This window comes from Pygocentrus nattereri, chromosome 25, assembly GCF_015220715.1.
Source record: "Pygocentrus nattereri isolate fPygNat1 chromosome 25, fPygNat1.pri, whole genome shotgun sequence".
Taxonomy (NCBI): domain Eukaryota; kingdom Metazoa; phylum Chordata; class Actinopteri; order Characiformes; family Serrasalmidae; genus Pygocentrus; species Pygocentrus nattereri.
The window spans coordinates 25,872,175-25,894,264 of NC_051235.1; the positions used below are offsets into that span (position 1 = coordinate 25,872,175).

The window sequence follows — 22,090 nt, forward strand, 5'->3', positions numbered from 1 at the left end:
TGACTTGACTTGACTTGACTTGTCTATTAGCTGACGTAAGAACTGGTGGTTGGCACTTTCCTCCAAGGGAGTTCAGCTAACCTTGCATAAGCAGCAGTTCAGAAAACATGGTGGTGCTTCACAGGACTTGGAAGAAGCCTGTGCTATCCTTCACCCTCTTAGCACTGGTGGTATCGTGTGACTGGGGGAGCCCTAAGTAGTAGGTGGAATTGGATATGACTAAATTGAGGAGAAAACTAGGGGGGGAAAAAGGACAAAAAACAAAATCTATGCATCTTGCACGCCAGCAAGATGTTAGGGGTTTAACAAGGCTCAACCCTCAGCACTGAGGGGTTGTGCTGTGAAAGAGTTCTACCATGAGTCACATGAGCTCACATAGGATTCCTAACTTCCATCTTCATCTTCTGCTTTGGTGTGCGGTCTCCATGACGGATCACAGCAATCACACAGCGCAGTTCCATCCTGCGGAAGACAACAATCATTCAGCCATCACTGCAAACCAGTTCCGTCTGTGTACTCCACAAAAACTGCACAACATGCAGATGGAAATGGTTTATTTAATAAAGATGGTCACTATAAACCAGTAAAACGTGAATTGAGCGTGTACTCACATGGTGCCAGATGTGGTGGGAACTATGGGTATATCCTCTGCCTCCGTGGGGATGGACCACGGGATTTGAAACTGAGGAGCCAGCTCCCTCATCACAATGTTCCTACAAATGCAGGACAGAGTAAACAAAAACCCTCTGAAAAATATTAGCATCAAAAACACTGGCAGTGAAAAAGAACTGCTTGGATCAGGAACATTATCATCTGATAATGTTTTATTGACAATAAACTGGACTGGGCTAAGAACACTGATGCCCTCTACAGGAAGGGCCAAAGTCGTCTCTATTTTCGGAGGCGCCTGAGGTCCTTCAACATCTGCCGGACTACGCTCAGGATCTTCTATGAGTCTGTGGTGGCGAGTGTTATCCTCTATGTTGTGGCATGCTGGGGAAGCAGGCTGAGGGTGGCAGACGCCAATACACTCAACAAACTGATCCGCAAGGCCGGTGATGTTGTGGGTGTGGAGCTGGACTCGGTGACGGCCGTGTCGGAGAGGAGGACGCTGTCTAAGCTGCAGGCCATTATGAATAATGGCTCCCACCCACTCTACGACATGGTGATGAGACACAGGAGGTCATTCTTACCTGTGGCCATCAAACTCTATAACTCCTCCCTCAGTGTGTGATTCACAAAGTGTGGCTCATCTGTGCAAAACCCAATACCTAACTGTTCTGTTCATATGTGTAATAATAATAATTACGTGTCCAATATCTCAGAGGTGCAATCATTTTGAACTGCTTTATACTAGATGTTTAATATTTATTATCACAGTCACTGCCACTTTACTGTATTCATAGGAACTTAAATCTCATGTACATAATGCAAATTTCTCTGTATCTTTTGTTCTAAATTATTAAAGTGTTTACTCTTTTACATAAATGTTTGCAACTGTAACACCTGCAATTTCCCTCTGGGATGAATAAAGGATTCTGATTCTAATTCTGATTAGGCCAGGGAATAGCTGCAGTGCTGTGGGTACCAGAAGCAGGATTAAGAAGCACTGCTTTATATCATGTAAAAAAGCTTTATGAAAATACGACAGGCCTGTGTGAGGTTGTTTTTCTACAATACAACCAAGTTCTACTCTTAAGTTCTAGTCTGGGAAATAGTCTATTCCCTATGTTTGCCTTCAAATGCTTTGCTGTGTCAGTGATCACGCTGTAAAAAACAACATTTGGCAAATTCTTTCTGACAGCCAGGGCATTATTATATGTGTAATAGATTAACAATCTGTGTCGGTATGCATACCCAAGTATCTTGGCACAGTCATCATAATATTTCATAGAGTTCTTTACAAAGCTGAAGCCGTTCACATCACACACGTATGAGTGTCCATTTGCCCGAAGAAGATCAAACCCACAGACTGTTTGCTGAAACAGAAAGTATAGAATAAAAGAATAAGTTAACAAAGTACAACACCTAACACTGACTAGGGATGCACGAGGATAAAGAAATCTGTATCTGATTATCTGTATCAGCAGATAATTGTTTATTTATTTTTTTAATTTGACCGATAACAATATTAAAAGTAATGGGGGAAACCAGAAGGTCGCCGGCTCAATCCCCTGAGCCGACAGTATATGACTGAGGTGCCCCTGAGCAAGACACCCAACCCCCAACTGCTCCCCGGGCGCCACAGACAGGGCTGCCCACCAATCCAGGCAAGCGTGCTCACTGCCCTCTAGTGCGTGTCTTCACTAGTGTCTATGTGGTGTGTCACTGCACAGATGGGTTAAATGTGCAGGTGAAATTTCCCTGTTGTGGGACTAATAAGGGTCTCTTAATCTTAAAGTTCACTTCACACCAAGACGCTTGGTATACATAGGCTCTTTTGCCCCGCCTTTCTAATGTACTGTGCGGTCGGGAGTCCAAGAGAGCATAATTGGACTCACTCTCTGGGTGGGTAGGCTGGCCCCCCTTCTCCCCATCACCTAACGTAAGCGCAGGCGTCTGTTGGCTGACATCAAAGATCTGCCGGTTCGCACTCTCCTCCGAGTGTGTGTGGCTGTCCAATGATGTTGCGTGAGCAGCAGTTCAAAAAAAGCGGTGGCGCTTCACAGATCTCTGAGGAAGCCTATGCTAGCCTTCATCCTCCTAGCATTACCAATCGTGTATCATGCGAGTTCTGACTAGTGGGTGGAATTGGACAGGACTAAATTGGGGAGAAACTGGGGGGAGGCAGAGCCAAAATAGAGCAGAGGCAAAATGGAGAAAGCTATCCACAAGTGATCATTGCCCTTTGTGATTCATTTGTAAAATATAGCTTTGTTACTAAAGAGACTCTCAATGATGTAGCTGGAATAAGTCATCTGAGCACGATGGGAAGACTCTTTTTCAAGAATTCAAATCTGAATTTGATCGCGTAGTTATATTCTGAAAGAGCTGAATGATCAGGGTGTACTATGCTGCTGTGCTATATAGAAATAAATGTTATAATGATCAGTACTGCTCATCCAGTTAAAGTCACAATTCCTACATTTTATAAATGTTTATGTATCGGCAGATCTCCACTGGCTATCTGCATCGGCCCACAATCCCTCTATCTGTGCATCCCTAATACATAAAGAAGAAGCAGTGTTACTAACCTTGAAAGCCAGGCAGACCTTGCGCGCCACCAGTTTTTCCATGGCGGTCAGCATAACAGGATAGCGGATTTCTTTTCCTTCACTGTCTCGTTCAACCTTGCCATCCAGAGCAGGAGATTTGCGTGCCTCAGCATGAGCATAATCAGGCCCTACTGTGTAAACCTGAGAAACGCAAACACAAACATCTCTCAAAGCTCTAGAGCTGGAATGCTGCTTATCAAAATTTCCACAAAGAGCTTAATGTGCAAGGCACTATGCCTTACAGAGCTCCTAAAGTGCCACTTTGCAGCAAAGCCTGTTTTAATCTGTAAAACATATCTGTTTGGCAACAAGATGGTCAACTATAAGTATACACAAAACAAACATTTTACAGCTGTTGAAGTTATGAGAAGGTACAAATATGCATCTTTCCTCTGGGAAAGTATATGGTACCTTAAAAATAGGTACCTTGCAAACCAATTTTAGGTACCATGTTGGGCCTTTGAGGGTACACTAGCACTGTTTGTATGCTGGGGAGGTGGACAGTACCCTTTTCAGTGTACTATAGCTGAATTTTCCACAGCAAAACTTCAGAGCACAGCCTCACAGTCTCAGATGACCGCGTTAAACCGTACCTTCACATCTGTGCCGTCTGTAGGCATGAACTCTTCATATATGTAGGATCCCGTCTTTCTCACGCTGCTCTCTGGAGAATACACACTGCTTCGGCTTCCGATCTGCAGGAGTAAGAAAAGCTTTGAGAATGTTTGCATTGGAGAGTTTAAACGTCCCATTAAAGTCCCGTCCAGACAATTACTCACTCTTGTAAATATATACAGAGGTTTATGAGCAATTTATAGTAGTTACTGCACAAATTCTGTTATATATTTGCACTGGATAGATGTTTAGATGGTTGCCGGCTCGATCCCCTGAGCCGACAGTACATGACGGAGGTGCGCTTGACCAAGGTATCTCAACCCAACTGTTCCCCGGGCGCTGAGGACAGGGCTGCCCACTGCTCCAGGCAAGTGTGCTGACTGCCCCTAGTGTGTGTCTTCACTAGTGTGTATGTGGTGTTTCACTACACAGATGGGTTAAATGTGGAGATGAAATTTCCCCATTGTGGGACTAATAAGGGTCTCTTCATCTTAATCTAATTAATACAAATATTTACTATACAACATTGTCCACAATTCTCATATCAGTGCATACCTAAAAATAAGTCTAAATACACCTCCTGATGTCTTGGTGGTACTAGAGTAGCAAGACAGCTCAGCTATTGCAAAAGTCTATGGATTTACAACATTGGGTGAAAGTGTGACATCTGACAATGCTATGTAATGCTGGACAGTAAGCATTCATTTGTTAAAAAAAAAACAAAAAAAAAAAAAACACTAGCGTTAGAATAAACACAAATGAATAAACAAACAACCCACAGATGTTTTTTTTCTTTCTTAAGACTGTCTCAAAGAAATAAAGCAGTATATAATCAATATTATAATCAATATATAATCGATAGTTATTATATTGGTTATTTATAATCAATATTATATTGACCAAGGATCATTGATTTCTGAATCGTTTCTGAACTGTTCCTCCTGCACCCCTAAGGGGAAAAGAGGAGATTAACATCAGCATTTCTCTGTGAGAAATTCTGGTGATGCAGGAGAAAAGCATGAGTTCTTCTTTTGCTCTGACAGACGACAATGAGATCTTACACTTTTCTTATGGAGATATTATTTCAGCCGAGACTGTGGTGAGACGATCAGACATTAAAGAGTTAAGGCACGTGACAACATTTTGATCAATGTAAGAAAATCTGAGTTTTACTTCTCGGGAGCCAAATTTCAGAAAAAGGAAAAAAATGCCTTAAATCTAACTCTGATTTCAAATTGTACTTAACCACATCTAGGAGAAATACCAGAGACAAAGAGGAGAGCTTATTTAGAATATTTCTTTCCTCTGGGAATCCACTGTGATTTTATTATACGTGAGTGATACCTTAAACATCTCCAAAGCTCTGCTTAAAGAAGTCTAGTATTTACAGTTACTATCCAATGCCTAGTATACGTACTTCATCTGATCAATCCTTCATTAAATAAATCAGCTGTGCTGCTGATATACAAAACCTGGAAGTGCAGCAAGAAGTGAATAATTAAACCTGCATTAATACATTTTTTTTTAAAAAGATATTCTTGTCATGTTTTACTGTGTTTGCCTATTTGTATTTATTCAATATATATTGGCTGTGACTTGTGGGCACTACTGTATCTATTAATAACTGCGGAGATGATTCAGCCAGTTGATTTATATTAAATGCTAAGCATTCTTTTATCATATTGCAGTTTATCTCTTATTAAGGAACACATATGTAAGCGCAGTATAATAAGAATGCTTAGCAACAACACACACATACGCATCATATTCTCAGCAAATATTAGTAGATAGTGTGCATGAGTGCCACGTGGGTTTATTTACAGGTCTCTCTTCATCTTCTATGGGCCTTGATATTTTCTGCATTATCTTTATTGTTTGTGTTCAGGCCACCAAGGCAAATTCCAAGCAACTCCCTTGAAATGACAATAAATACATACATTTTTGATATACTGTACATTTGAGAAGACTAATAACCAAACAATATGCCTAAAGCTTTAGGGGCTACTGACTAGACCAGATGTTGGTAAATGTGCATTTGAGCACTCTCATCTGAAGTGTCATGATTCATCATGAATTCTGTGCCAAGTCACCCTTCAGTTACATCAAAACTGATGGGTGACAAGGCACAAAAACACCTCTTATTCCTTAATTCATGCTCCATAATAACAGGTGCTGTTGGAGAAATACATGTTTAGTGGCCAAGTGCTGGTGGTGGATCCAAATGTCAGCAATGTACTTGTGGGTTTTATGGCATCCCACAAAGCAAAGAGTCTGCTCTATTTCTGGATGAGCGATGAGCTTCTCCGTTTGCCAGTAATGACGTGGGTCTATTACAACACTATGGAGAAGCTGAACACATGGAGGAAAGGGAGTCAGGGAGAGAAAAAAAAAAAACAACTAAAATAAAAATAAAACCTTTCGGAAGAGGCGCTGGCTGCCTCCACCAGCTGAGGTTGGATAGTAGATGTAGACATTGTGATCTTCTGCAGACACAGGCTTTTCTACAAAGGGCTTGGGGAAGATCTCGCCGTTCACCTCCACATGGTCCTCTCCCTCCACCAGGTTACATTCTGGAAGATAAGAAACAGTAAATACTCAAAACAGTAAAAAAAATACAATAAATAGTTGCAGCAGGTTCCTCCAGCAGTGACTGGAACATGTAAACGAAAGTGTGAACATGGACAGCCTTACCTATGAATGTAAAAGTTGATTTTAAGAGATAATAAGTTAACATGTATTCAGACTGATGCATAATTATTGGGGTTTTTTCCCCTGAATTCAACAAAAAAGCATAACATAAAATGTGCCCGGTGCTAAAGCTATGTCACATTGTCTATCTCATGTTTTATTGTTTTCCAATAGGTTAAACTGAGCAAATAAATAGAAATTGTGCACAAAAAAAATTCTTTTTCACATAGAAAATCAACATCGTTTAACTGGGGGTGTTCAAATTTGGCATAAGACGATAGTTTAAGGCAAGGCAAGGCAAGGCAAGTTTATTTATATAGCACCTTTCATACACAGTCATTCAAAGTGCTTTACAAATGAAAAAATACAGAAAAATGTAATTAATGTAAATAAAATAAAATTTATGTAAATTAAAAAAATTTTAAAAACATAATTAAAACAATAGATTTAAAAGAAGTTAATCAAATTTAAAAGAAGGAGATAAAAAATTAGAATAAAAATAAGAAACATGATTAAAACAATAGATATAAAAGGCTCCAAATAGACATTTTCCTTTTTTAGGAAAGGGCTTTAATATGGCAGAGAGGAAAGCCAGAATTATAACTTGAATTGTCATGAAAACTGATCTAGCATAACGAAGAATGGAACCATTCCATAGCAGCACTGTCCCCATACTCACATAACCCTACATATTCAGTTTATAAGGTCACTGACAAATTTTTTCCCCATCTTCTATTTTATTCCATTAGCCAGGTTCCCATCCCACTGTCAAATGTTGATGTTACGAACATGTATATGTAGTAAGCTGCTTTTCCATCAGCTCAATAAAAGAAAACAAATCTATAACATGCATAAAACACTTCTGAGAACCATGGAAGGAGTCTATATACAAATCTTTAATGATGAGCAGCTTCTCGTTGCTGTTTTGTTTTAAAGTCATGTGTCATGATATTTTGACACATACACATTGCACTAGTAGCGCTACATTTAAAAACTGCCACTTAAAACTCTGGGTACAATTTTTTTTATTCAACTTTTCACAAATACTACAAGCATTTAAACCAATTAAACAGGCCGAGTTATGTTCTCCTTTTAATGGAACGGGTCAGTGCTCTTTAAGTACAAATGGAATTGTATATGATATACGCAGAAAAGCACAATCACGATAGTGTTAACATATTGTCATATTACCCGCCTCTTTTAGCTCACTGACAAACTTAATAGTGCAGTAAATGCCTATTAATCTGGTAAAAGCTGTCTAAGTGCTGGCTCTATCGTCAGGAGATCGCGAGTTCGTTCCTTGGCGTCCGTAGCCGGGAGTCCAAGCGAGTACAACTGGCCCCCCTTCTCCCCCCATCACTCAATGCGATTCTAGTCAATGCAGGCGTCTGTTAGCTGACATAACAGATCTGGCGGTTGGAGCTTTCCTCAGACAGCGTTCGGCTGTCCAGTGACGTTGCAGGAGCGGCAGTTCGAAAAGAAGCCACGGCTGGTTTCGCAGGTCTCGGAGGAAGCCTGGGCACCTTAAGCATACCTTAAATATCACAGGTTCACTGTCTAATATCATAATTATGTTTTTTTTCTTTCATAAGATAAAGGAATATTTTAATTTCTTCATTACTTCCCTTATTCAGGTGTTTCCATTGCAATATGCCATATTTTTTCTCCAAAAAAAATCTGCTAAAAATTGTATTGCACTAAAGCGTGTGCAAAAACTTTTGTTACAATTTTAGCAATTTTATTTGATAACTAAGTCTTTCCAACAAGGTTTTTTTCAGTCTTTATTTTAAAATACATGTAAAAATATGTAGCTAGAAACCCAGTTAATGTTATCTCTCCTTTGTAACAAGAAAAAGCATAAAAGACAGTAAAACTAAAAGAAAAATAACAGGATAACTGTATGTACAATACTCCTGATGTGACTGAGTCATATTTATTATTTCTTTGTACAGGGAATGATTTTATTTGTATAACTGTACTCTGAGAAAGTCACAGCTTTGAAAGATAAACTGGCATCCAACACTGCTACTGGAGATTCAGCCTGCTGAGACTATTTTAAACCCAGATCTAACACATCTAGTTTTACTCTCCAGCTGTCTTTGAAAGCTGTGATTACCTGGATAACTCTACAGGACTGTTCATGCATAAGAGCTGAGTTTGGCACCCCCGGGGTTAATGGATGCTTAATGGAGCCCTCAAAGCAATGCACTCTCCTAACTGCTCTACATTAGCAGCTATTTATACACACGGGGGCTAAAATAAAGCAGAAGGAAAACAAAGAACAGGATGTTCTGCTGTCCTAGAGTCCTTTTACTCATTCTCCTCTCATCCATAACAAGTAAAAGCTCATAGAGACTCTGGAATTTATCTAGAGTTCTGCCACTGACATACCATCAGGTTTGTCTGGGTCTCGGTTCAGCACAGCGTAGCGCGGCAGGTCAATCCCCTCTTCCTGCAGAATGCGATACACTTCCCTCCTAAAAAGACATTACAGCAGCATCACCAAAAAGCCTCGGCTGCATTTAAAGTGTATAAGACACAGGTTATTTTAATGTTAATGCAGGTTCTAGACAAACCGCGCCGAATGTGGTGCAGAAGGCTTCAGTCGTACCTGTCCTGTATGTAATACTGCATATTGAGATCGTTGATGAGCAGCGGGTTACGGAGCTTCGCATAACTCACTGCCTTATCCAACGGAAATCCTGTCAATGAACAGAAGAGGAAATTTGAGGACAATTAAGTAAAAGGCAGATATGAACCATGAACACAAACAAAAAAAAAAAAAACATCATTTTTAAATGTGTGCTCAAGTTGAAGGAAATCAAAAAATGCTGCAAATCTTCAAAGTGGGGTTCAAAAGTTTGAGACCACCAGCAAAAATGCTTCTAACTTGTATAATTGTATAATAACGTTTTCAATACAGCATCTATTATTATCTTCATAATTTGAATGAAAAGCAGAATCCCTGAACTTTTAATATGGTTTTCAGAATTTCTTAGTACTTGATGACTAAAGCGTTCTTTGCATGATGAAAAGGTTCTTCAGATTGACGGAAAATGTAATGTAGATGGTTTATACGTATATTAGAACTTCTTAGTAGGCGATATGCCCTTATTTTACTTTAATACATTAAATGGTTCTATATAGAACCATGAACACTCAAAGAACCCTTTGCATGACTACAGATTCTTTGCATCATGAAAAGTTTCTTTAGTTGGATGGAGAATGTGCTGTAAATGGTTCTATATAGAAGCTTTCAAAAAAGGGTTCCGTACAGCACCAAAACAGATTTTTCTATTGTTATGATGTCAGACTTGTGACACAGAAGAACCCTTTTTTTTTGCTATATAGAACCATCTACAGCACATTCTCCATCAATCTGAAGAATCCGGTCATGATGCAAAGAACCCTTTAATCACGCAAAGGGTTCTCTGAGCGTTCATGGTTCTATGTAGAACAAATTTCTTTACTAAAGAACCTTTGAAGACCAACCATTTTTAAGTGTATGGAAAAGTTGGGGGGAAAATCAGAAAATGCTGTGAATCTTCAAGGTGGGGTCCAAAAGTCTGAGACCACCAGAGAAAATGCTTGTAATTTGCATTCTTTTCTAATTTAAAAATAATTTTGTTACAGATAATATTATCAGCAAAATAATTAGAATTAAAAGCAGAATCTCTGAACTTTTAAAACAAATTTCAGAATATCTTAGTACTTCATATGTCCTGCTTTTACTTTCATGACAGTGGGTACTTGAGCTGGCATGGGCTCCACAAATTTCTGCAAAAGCCTTTGGATAGTAAATCAAATCTTCCCGAGAACCATGAAGCACAAACTTCAAAGGAAGAGATAAAAATAAAAAATGACCTTTTCAGACAAAAGCCTCATGGTCAGCATCATAAATTTGCTTAACTTTGAACAGTGACCTGTAAAGTCTTGAACATTTTAAATGTTTCACAATTTCCAATTCTTAGATTTTCAGTGTTGTGTCAGTGATTTGGACCCCACTACATAAATAAACACACACCCACACACACAAACCTTGACATTTCCTTGACATTCCCCACCCCTACCCACCCCTGCCCCCCAGCCCATGGTGGAATTCAAATCGACTCAGATATTTTCATTAAAGTAAGCAAATGTAATATTTTCCCTGGAACTCTGTTATCAGATAAACTAGGCTGCTGTTGACTCTCTGTGTGTGAAACACTGTGACTCTGTGTTTAGCTGCTATAAACCAATGAGGGATGAAAGGGGAAGGGTGAGAAGACCCCCCCCCCATAAAAAACAATTCACACTTCTCCACAGAGACGGCCATGCTGAGATAAAACAACAAACCTGCAGCTTCGTTCATATAATAATGTTGACTATCTTGTTCAGCTATGAAGACAAAAATCCATTTTGCTTTGTTTTGTAAATCATATCTAAATAAATAAATAAATATTATATGTTCTATTTCATCAAAGTATATTCCATCAACATTGGTGAAGAAAAATCGCATAATGCAAAAAATTTGGGACCACCAAAACTTCAAATTTCATTTTATGGATCCCCTGAAAAAAAGTCCTTCATCAGCTGTGCAAGCGCTTTTCAAGTTTTTCACCAATTAAAATCTTCAAGACTTTACACGTCACTATTCACAGATAAGCAAATTTATGACGCTGACCATGAGGCTTTTGTCTGAAAAGGTCTGAAAAGGTCTCAATGAGAGCTACTGCCAAATGGAAATCTTATTTGTCCCGACGTCTACCAAGGTCATGTAGTCACCTTTGGAGTGGAAGGAGATCAGGCAGTCACAGAGGGGCCATTTCTCCACCGGCTCATTCAGTATGACGTCCTCGGGGAAGATGACCACAGTGATGTACTCAAACTTGCAGAGCCGCTCCAGGATCTGAGTCATGGGTTTGGACTTGGACTTCTTCATCATACAGCAGATCCCCACCACAATCTGACGTTCAGGAGGCTGCAGAGAGGCACCAGCAAAGAGGGAGGAGTACACAAACATCACCATTACCACCGCTAACCAAAATGGTCGTTACTGTGTTTTCGCCATCCTTATACTTAAAAAGCTCAGGCAGGTCAGCTTATCGTGGTGAAGTCAGCAGAACATCTCTCTGGACAGAAGGTTTTAAACTGAAAGCCAGAATTAAAATTGCTGAAATATTTCAAAGAAATTACATTATTATGTCAACTTATATTCATAATTATTAATAATATAATGAAATTTGACAGCTTTAGATTAAGACATCAAAAGGAAATGTGATTTTTTTTATTCAATGTTTATTAATTGGTTGTGTGTGCATGTGTGTGTGTGTATATATATATATATATATATATATATATATATATATATATATGAGAAAAAACAAAACCTGGTATCTCCAAAATAGGAGGAAAAACTTACTTTATTTTTTTATGTAATTCAATGGAACCAAACTTTTTTCAAAGTCGTTTTCGGTCGTTTCTTTTAGTCCATTCTTCATGAAATTTAGTAAAGGGTAACAGGTTTTTTTCAAATTGTGTCAAAAACTGAAAAACGTCAAAAATGGAGATATGAGGTTTTTTCCGACACACAAAGTAATATACATATACATACATACACACATACACACACACACACACCATTGCTGTTCTTTACTTTTAATCTAAATTAGTGTAAAAAGATTTTATTCCATGCAATTTTGGGGAATTTCTGTTGGTCTAATCATCATAAAATTTCCATACAATGTTAAAGACAGCTGCTGTGCTCAAATTACTTTTCATGAATTTTCAATTATTTTCCTTTAAACAAATAAGTAAACAAATCCCTGCCTAAAAATATTTTTACAAAGTACTTGTGTCCAAAATTTCTCCAAATGGATGTACAGCATTACAGAACAAAACTCTACATATACAGCATAGAAGAAGCTCGGAAAACCACCTTTGTCCTTACCGAGTCTGCCTCCTGGTCGTCCTCGAACAGCTCCATGTCAGTCCTCATGCTGCCGTAGCCGTCCAGGCCCTCGCTCTCATCCTCCTCGCAGCCCACGAAGAATCTGGGAGCGCCGCGCTGGCTCTCGCCGGGGCTGCTGGGCTCTGACATCACAGTCCACAGCGGCAACCCTCAGCGTCCCGCCGCGCCATCGCACGCCAACACTCAGCGTGGGCCACCACTGAGGGTGGGGAGGGCACCAGGCCCGGGCACAGCTTTCCCCAAACTGGACAGGCAGCTGGAGAGGCAGTGGGAGGGGTCAAAGAAGGTCAGATGGAGCAGAGTGGGAGTGGACACAGGTGAAATAGCAGAGTAAGTGAAGGTGTTGTCAGTTGTTGTTGTCCATTCACGGGATTTAGTATGAATCATTCCAAAGATCCAAAGCACAAGAGCAGCACTTCATGGAGAAGAGGAACAACTTCTTACCTGCAAACAAGCACAGAGGACAGAGATCATGCATTTAAAAATTTGGTGACACTTGATTTTGAGTGGCTCTTTTAGATGAAACAAACACTCAAGAGACTTTCAGTAACATGTCAAAAATATACAAGGGTTAGGACTGAGTTTTGGGTTAAGGTTGGGGTCAGGATTAGGGCCAGCGTGAGGGACAGGATTACGGCCAGCGCGATGAGGGTCAGGATTACGGCCAGCGCGATGAGGGTCAGGATTACGGCCAGGGTGAGGGTGAGGATTAGGGCCAGGGTGAGGATTAGAGCCAGGGTGAGGGTGAGGATTAGGGCCAGGGTGAGGGTGAGGATTAGGGCCAGGGTAAGGGTGAGGATTAGGGCCAGGGTAAGGGTGAGGATTAGAGCCAGGGTAAGGGTGAGGATTAGGGCCAGGGTGAGGATTAGGGCCAGGGTAAGGGTGAGGATTAGAGCCAGGGTGAGGGTGAGGATTAGGGCCAGGGTGAGGGTGAGGATTAGAGCCAGGGTGAGGATTAGATTTTGGGCAAGGTTAGATTTTGCATAATGCAAGTAACACAATAACAAAACATCTACTTAGTGTAAGTAATGAACAGAACATCTTCAAGACATTTTCTTCAGTGCATTCAGACGCTTTACTACTGCTACTTCACTGATATGGTGTTGATGTGTTACTGATACTTTGTTCAGAGTTTATTGATCACCTACAAAGGACCACTCCAAATAAAACATTACCAAAAATTTACCAAAATAAACTAAAGATGGAGCTAATTATCTCTCTAGCAGTGAAAAGGGGGGAATAAAGCAGACATTAAATATTCTGGTTAGGGCTACACAATATATTAATTTGCAATGTTGCTACACATTACAATTACAACCTTTCATTTATTAAATTTCCAGGCATGCATTATGTTATAAAATTCTTTTTTTTTAGCATCAGCAATAAAGCAAGAAACACGTTTAACAAAAAATGACAGTTTTTAATTCAATCCATGTCTATGTTTGATCTGATCTTTTGTATTGTTTAATATGATCCTGTACATCTTGTATCTCATCTTAGGCAGGGGAATATAGGCGAGGGAGAAAAGGAGCGCAGGATGAAACAAACAAACACATTTTTGTTTTATTTGTATAATAATGCTCAATTTAGTGAATTACAAAAAGATCATTATACAGAACAACTAAATATACACTCACTGGCCACTTTATTAGGTACACCTGTTCAACTGTTTGTTAACACAAATAGTTAATGAGCCAATCACATGGCCGCAACTCAATGCATTTAGGCATGTAGAGGTGGTCAAGACAACATGCTTAAGTGAAGCCCGAGCATCAGAACGGGGAAGAAAGGGGATTTAAGTGACTTTGAACGTGGCGTGGTTGTTGGTGCCAGACGGGCTGGTCTGAGTATTTCAGAAACTGCTGATCTGCTGTTTACAGAGAACGGTCAGAAAAAGAGGAAATATCCAGTGAGCGGTCAGTTGTGTGGACAAAAAAAGCCTTTTTGATGTGAGAGGTCAGAGGAGAATGGGCAGACTGGTTCCAGATGATAGAAAGGCAACAGTAACTCAAATAACCACTTGTTACAACCAAGGAATGCAGAATACCGTCTCTGAGCGCACAACATGCCGAACCTTGAAGAAGATGGGCTACAGCGGCAGACCACCACACCGGGTGCCACTCCTGTCAGCTAAGAACAGGAAACTGAGACTACAATTTCAGCTGCGATGTTCAGATGGTCGGGTCAGAATTTGGTGTAAACAACATGAAAGCATGGATCCATCCTGCGTTATATCAGCAACTGCGTGATGCTATCATGTCAATATGGCTTCCTCACAGCTACACGTTCTTTCAGACCCATAGCGCCAAGTCATCTTCCCCCAGTGGAAGGATGGACAGAAACACCTGTAGATATTTTCAGATCTGAAGCAGCTTGATTTTCTCCTCTGTCTCTCAAAGATGAAAGCTTCAAATACTGTTTAACTGATGGGGTCAGTTTCGGTGGTCTATCAGTCCTTGCATGGTTATTAGGAGTCCCAGTTTCTCTGCATCTTTAAATGTTTTTTTTTTAACTCCAGTTTAGAAAAAAAATCACACAACATAATATTTTGCTATTGTATTGCTGCATGTTGCAGCTGCAAAATCCTCCAATACTGCCAAGACCACTACAAACGGCCAGTGGAGAAAAGAAACTGCACACAGCACACGCCTTGTCCAGCTCAGAGCCTGCACATGGGGTGGTCTCTCTGGAACTGAGAGAATTTCAAGCAGCCATTGTAATTATCATGCTTACATTCAGATCACAGCTTCTGCCCTGACCTCAGCAGATTCAATAGACTGCAAAAGCAAAAACAGACCAAAGAAAGCGTTCTTAAACACAGGGTCCCACCTAATCTGAGCCACAGCAACAGTAACTTTCTTACTCTGAGCTTAGCGTTAGTTCACACTTAATTGCATGTTTTAAATCAACCCTGAGAAACAAATGTTTTTAATAACAAGATACTAAATTTAATAAAAGGTTGAGAGAACAGCCTGGGGCTAATTTAATGCAAAACTACTTCTTTTTCTTTGACACAGATGTTTGAGCTTGACAGTTGTTTCTTCTACTCAGCCAGTAAAGTAACACAGCGCAGATATGTCAAGTAAATTAAAATTTCCAAAATGTGGATGAAAATGTACTATTATGCATCAGACTCTTGATATAACCCCCATCATCCACCCCCATTGGGAAAAAAGAGGGATCCTTTGGAGTGATGTCATAGAAGAATCATTTTTGGTTCCCTAAAGAACCTTTCAATAGATGGCTCCTTACAGATTTGCTGTTGCGAATGAGTGTTGTGAGCGTGAAGACCCCTTTTTTAAAGTTTAACGAACCTCCACATAATGTAAATGTTCGATATCAATTAAAAGATTCTCAAGGAGTGGTACATCCAACACGGCGATATGTTGTCATTACTGTCACAATGCACTTTTCTGAGCGCTGAGTATTCGATAGATATCATTAGTACTTCTACTTCTACTTCTAAAGAAGACAGATGTAGATCAATTACACAAAGCCTGTAAACAACAACAAAACACTGCTGTCAGAACAAAACTTCGTTTTTCAGTTTTTGCCATAATTTGAAAATGCCTGCTGCCCTTTACACTGTGTGTAAATCTCTTGATGAACAGACAAAAACAAAGGGCCCAAAATGACTTGGAAAAACATCTGGTTCCATTGACTCGCATTCAGAGTAAAGCATGTTTTTTCCTTCTCCTGTGAAGTTGCCGTTTTGGAGATACGAGGTTTTGCTCTGACTGACAGCAGTAGAGTAACTGTTGTAAATTCAGAAGCTAACTGGATCTCGGCCCAGGTCACATATTCTGCCCTATCGTTCACCTTTAATCACGATAATTCAAAACACAAAAATAAAACTAAAACAGTCATAAATCCACTTTATAAAAATATGTTTTAGATCTTGGCTCACACATTTTATTTTGAGTAAAGCTGGTTCCACACCTAACAGGATTAGCCCTCACCTGCACAGCGTATTAGAAGTATTGGAAATCCTTCTTTATCCTACACCTGCTCAGTAGTCCACATACAGCAGAGAGCCTACAACCAGCCTCAGCTTCTCACCACATCCACCATCTATCAGCAAAGGAACTAAAGCATGTTGTGGCTGCTATTCTTCTAAAGCTCCAAAGTGAGAGGTGTGGCTAACAGCCAATAACACTGCAAGTCATTTTGCCTTTTACCTCACTCAATAACCTATTTATCTGCTATCTTATCTTAAGATATAGTGTACCAGAGAAACAATATTTGCAATCTGCTCATGACGTTTAACTAGTTCCTAACACAAGAACTATTGCATGGCAGTCTACACACCTGTAGATTTCACACACTACTTTCCACCACCAGGAGGATAACATTACCTTACAGCACCCATCTCATATTACTAGAAAGGAACGCATGCAAACCAGTGCTTTCTGCAGCATTTCTCCTTGCTACACCCATAGTTCCCTTTATCAGCTCCACTCACCATATAGGAGCACTTCGTAGTTCTACAGTTACAGACTGCAGTCCATCTGTTTCGCTGATACTTTGTTAGCCCCCTTTTACCCAGTTCTTCTGTGGTCAGGACCCCCATGAACCCTCTCAGAACCACCACAAAGCAGGTATTACTCAAGTGGTGGATCATTCTCAGCACTGCAGTGACACTGATGTGGTGGTGTGTTAGTGTGTGTTGCGCTGTTCTGAGTGGATCAGACACAGCAGTAATGTGGGCAGCATCCTGTGCCCCCTGATGAAGGACTAGAGGATGACCAACACAAACTGTGCAGCAGCAGATGAGCAATCGTCTCTGACTTTACATCTACAAGGTGGACCGAAAAGGTAGGAGTGTCTAATAGAGTGGACAGTGAGTGGACAGTGTTTGAAATCTCCAGCAGCACTGCTATGTCTGATCAACTCGTACCAGTGCAACACACACTAACACACCACCACCACGCCAGTGTCACTGCAGTACTGAGAATGACCCACCACCCGAATAATACCTGATCTGTGGTGGTCCTGTGGGGGTCCTGACCACTGAAGAACAGGCTGAAAAGGGGCTAACAAAGTATCAGAATCAGATGGACTACAGACTGTACAACTACAGAGTGCCCCTATATGCCACGTGAAGCTGATAAGATTGATAATCAGTGTAGAAACATAGAGATAGTTTTAATGAAGTGGCTGATTGGTGAATGTGCTATGAAGCCTGTGTGCAGCACAAGGTCACACTGAAATTACTTTAATAATTTCACAGGGTTTGAAGTCATTTCAGTTACAGCAGCTGTCTGCCCTGCTCTCATGGGCAGTCGTGGGCTGGAGTTTAGGGAACCGGCCATGTGACCGGAAGGTTGCCGGTTCGATCCCCAGTGCCGACAGTCCATGACTGAGGTGTCCTTGAGCAAGACACCTAACCCCCAATTGCTCCCTGGGCGCCATTGATAGGGCTGCACACCACTCCAGGCAAGTGTGCTCACTGCTCCCTAGTGTGTGTGTATTCACTAGTGTGTATGTGGTGTTTCACTTCACGGATGAGTTAAATGCGGAGGTGGAATTTCCCCGTTTGTGGGAGTAAAAAAGTATCACTTAATAACATCTAATAGAAAGTATTACACATAATAAACAAACTTAACCAATGAAAAGAGAAAAATCAAGAACAAAGAGTTAAATGAACAGCTTTTCATCAAAAACACACACTGCAGTAAAGTGCTGCGGAGAGTCTGACGTTAACTTACAGAATGTTCTAGTGTCAATGACCCACCACCCAAATAGTACCCGCTCTGTGAGGGTCCACGGGGGTCCTGACCACTGAAGAACAGGGTGACAAAGTATCAGAGAAACAGATGGACTACAGTCTGTATCTGTAGAACTACAAAGTGCTCCTGTATTTAATGTTATGGCTGATATATTTATACAGTAATGAGGTTGTAATGAACATACAGGGAGAACATTTTCCCCATTCAGGCAAAAACTAAGTTTGATGCTTCAGATGTGTCCAGTCACGCGTCTCTGTCCACTGGCCAACATGTTTTTTTTTCAAAGAAATAAGACATTAGTGTAGTGTATGTAGCGTTTTAAACCATTTTACTCGCCAGTCGTGCATCATCACCTGCACAAAGAACCGACAACAGCTTCTAGAGTTTACGAAACCTTTACTAAACGGCTCTGGCTGCTTGCTGCGAGGTGTCTGTCCGACTTTAACCGTTTATCAGGAGCAATCCGACACTGCATGTTTTCACTGGCAGTTAGCTGGGAAGCTAACGCTAAACTAGCTCACCTGCTAACTGTCTGCTAGCGCTGGGATAAACAAGAAACCTCTATCTGGCTCTGCGGGTAATGTCAAGCCAAATGAAACGAGACACAGCCCGAGATTATCATACCAACGTCCCGCAAGCAGAAATGCTGCGCTACATAATGTAATCTTTAATTTTACTCACAGTCTGAGGGGCTTTCTCGGCTCGCTCTCACCGCTGTCAGCTCCCTGACAGCCACCGAGTGAAACCGAACTTGGTGAGGTCGCAGGAATAAACAAAGCCGCCGACCAATAGGAACGAGGCACCGAAAGGAGGCGGAGCCAACGCTCTGCTGGCACGTCTCAAGCAGAGCCCCGAGGTGCACTTCAACTGAAATATGACCAAAATATTAATTTATCTCGGAAAAAGATACAGAAACAAAACATATAAACAAGACAGAGAGGTTCATATATATATGTGTGTGTGTGTGTGTGTGTGTGTGTGTGTGTGTGTGTGTGTGTGTGTGTGTGTGTGTGTATATATATATATATATATATATATACACATTATTAGACGAGTATTCGCTCGTCTGCCTTCACATGCATATGAACTTCAGTGACATCCCATTCTTAATCCATAGGGTTTAATATGATGTTGCCTCACCCTTTGCAGCTATAACAGCTTCAGCTCTTCTGGGAAGGCTTTCCACAAGGGGTAGGAGTGTGTTTATGGGAATTTTTGACCATTCTTCTAGAAGTGCATTTATGAGGTCAGACACATGTTGGACGAGAAGGCCTGGCTCACAGTCTCCACTCTAATTCATCCCAAAGGTGTTCTGTCGGGTTGAGGTCAGGACTCTGTGCAGGCCAGTCAAGTTCTTCCACACCAAACTCGCTCATCCATGTCTTTATGGACCTTGCTTTGGGCACTGGTGCACAGTCATGTTGGAACAGGAAGGGGCCGTCCCCAAACCGTTCCCACAAAGTTGGGAGCCTGAAATTGTCCAAAATCTCTTGGTGCTGAAGCACTAAGAGTTCCTTTCACTGGAACTAAGGGTCTGAGCCCAACTCCTGAAAAACAACCCCACACCATAATCCCCCCTCCACCAAACTTTACACTTGGCACAATGCAGTCAAACAAGTACCGTTCTCCTGGCAACCGCCAAACCCAGACTCGTCCATCGGATTGCCAGATGGAGAAGCGTGATTGGGAGAACACGTCTTCACTGCTCTAGAGTCCAGTGGCGGTGCTTTACACCACTGTATTCGATGCTTTGTATTGCGTTTGGTGATGTAAGACTTGGATACAGCTGCCGGGCCATGGAAACCCTTTCCATGAAGCTCTCTACGCTGTTCTTGAGCTGATCTGAAGGCCACATAAAGTTTGGAGGTCTGTAGGTCAGCATCCGCCGACCCCGCTCTGTCATTTTACGAGGCCGACCAATTCGTGGTTGAGTTGCTGTCGTTCCCAATCACTGCCATTTTGTTATTATAGCACTGACAGTTGACTGTGGAATATTTAATAGCAAGGGAATATATACACTCACCGGCTACTTTATTCAATTTTTTGTTCACATGCTTGTTAACACAAATGGCTAATAGATGGGGGATTTAAGGGACTTTGAACGTGGCGTGGTTGTTGGTGCCAGACGGGCTGGTCTGAGTATTTCAGAAACTGCTGATCTACTAGGATTTTCACGCACAACCATCTCTAGGGTTTACAGTGAATGATCTGGAAAAGAGGAAATATCCAGTGAGCGGTCAGTTGTGTGGACGAAAATGCCTTGTTGATGTGAGAAGTCAGAGGAGAACGGGCAGACTGGTTCTAGATGATAGAAAGGCAACAGTAACTCAAATAACCAACCAGAATCTCTGAGGAACGTTTCCAACACCTTGTTGAAAGTCTGCCACGAAGAATTAAGGCAGAAGGGGGTCCAACCTTTTACTAGCAAGGTGTACCGGTGAGTATGTATGTGTATATGTACAGACATATACAGTATATACACACACACACACACACACACACACACACACACACACACACACACATATATATATATATATATATATATATATATATATATATATATATATATATATATATATATATACACATATATGTATACATATATATACACACACACACACATGTGCGTTTTTCAGTTTTTGACCCAATTTGAAAATGTCTGTTAGCTACGGAGCCCTGCTGGTGACAGCCATGCCGTGTTAACCTTATTAATGAGATCCTAGTGCATGGTTATTTTACCCATTCAGGATGTCACCGGCGGGGCTCCGTATGTAGCCTTTACATTGCGTGTAAAATGTTGATAAATGGACAAAGCAAATTGGTCTAAAACTATTTGGAAAAAGTCTAGTTTCACTGACTTACACCAACGTCAAAGTTTCATTCTCCTGAAAAGTTATCATTCTGAAGATACAAGGTTTAGTTCTGACGGCAGCAGTGAGCGATACAGGCTTTTTCTAAATTAATTACACACACATATTTGATAAACCTTTTCCTGTCGTACATGTGTGTGTCATAAGTGTTTTATTATCTATTATTGGTCATTTTCATTTTCTCTTCGGTGCAGTTATATTGCTATATATGTATCTCCAGTTTTATATCCTTTACATATACACACATGCATATATCACTGCTGTCAGACGTAAATGGCTTTGTTGTTTTCCAGCTTTTGAAATAATTTGAAAAAGCCTGATTCCCTTTACATTGTGTGTAAATTTCATGATGAATGAACCAAAAGAAACGGCCCAGAATGACTTGGAAATGTCCGGTTCCATTGACTGGCATTAAAAGTGGGTTTTTTTCCTTCTCCTGTAAAGCACTATTTTGAAGACACAAGGTTTTCTTTGTTTGAAAACATGATGTAATGCCAGGTCAAAATGTGCCAAAACTATGAGCTGTATTATTTGATTAAGCCTAGTCTAGGAATAAATTGTAATGCCAATGGTGAATCACCACTTTTGTCTAAGCTTAGGCTTAATCTGGGTCTGGGAAACTGTCCCTAAATGGCAATATGCACCAGTTTGGGGGCCCATGGTCAAATTTCCAATTTGTACAAACTGGAAATGGGTGCCGCACATTCTAAAGATACTTAGGAACTAAAACTGAAGCAAAGGCTTTCAGAAATATAATTTTATTGTCCATGTTTTAACTGGTTTCACTGTAGAAACAACATCCCATTTTTAAAAGAATCAGTACTACTTTTAGCCTTAGTTTTACTAAGAATTGGGCTGAAAAGGAAATTACTGAGATCACCCATCCTCGCTGTTTAAAAGTGAATTGTGGGCCATCATTGGGGTATACATAGCAATACCGCAGGATAATTTTAGATTGGGACACCCAATCTAAGTATGAATCAGTATATAAGAAAATAAAGGGTCAGGTTTTTGTAAACA

At 40.6% G+C, this 22,090-nt stretch overlaps 1 protein-coding gene across 4 annotated transcripts in view; it reads right to left on the reverse strand.

The window, feature by feature from the left end:
- Positions 1–18,943, reverse strand: part of ppip5k1a (diphosphoinositol pentakisphosphate kinase 1a) — a 56,799-nt gene extending 37,856 nt beyond the window's left edge. For 2 of the 4 annotated variants that reach the window (XM_037534405.1, XM_017711633.1), the window contains exons 1-11: positions 18,879–18,943; positions 12,448–12,912; positions 11,283–11,478; positions 9,130–9,220; positions 8,910–8,995; positions 6,246–6,400; positions 3,809–3,910; positions 3,195–3,356; positions 1,858–1,979; positions 612–713; positions 376–462 (exon numbers count right to left, since the gene is read on the reverse strand). In XM_037534405.1, the coding sequence (XP_037390302.1) occupies positions 376–462; positions 612–713; positions 1,858–1,979; positions 3,195–3,356; positions 3,809–3,910; positions 6,246–6,400; positions 8,910–8,995; positions 9,130–9,220; positions 11,283–11,478; positions 12,448–12,597 (1,253 nt within the window). In that variant the 5' untranslated portion in view covers positions 12,598–12,912; positions 18,879–18,943. Of the gene's footprint in view, positions 1–375; positions 463–611; positions 714–1,857; positions 1,980–3,194; positions 3,357–3,808; positions 3,911–6,245; positions 6,401–8,909; positions 8,996–9,129; positions 9,221–11,282; positions 11,479–12,435; positions 12,913–18,878 lie in introns of all 4 variants that reach the window. The other 2 variants (XM_017711634.1, XM_017711632.1) reach the window with 1 other exon arrangement.
- Between the last annotated feature and the right edge of the window lie 3,147 nt (positions 18,944–22,090).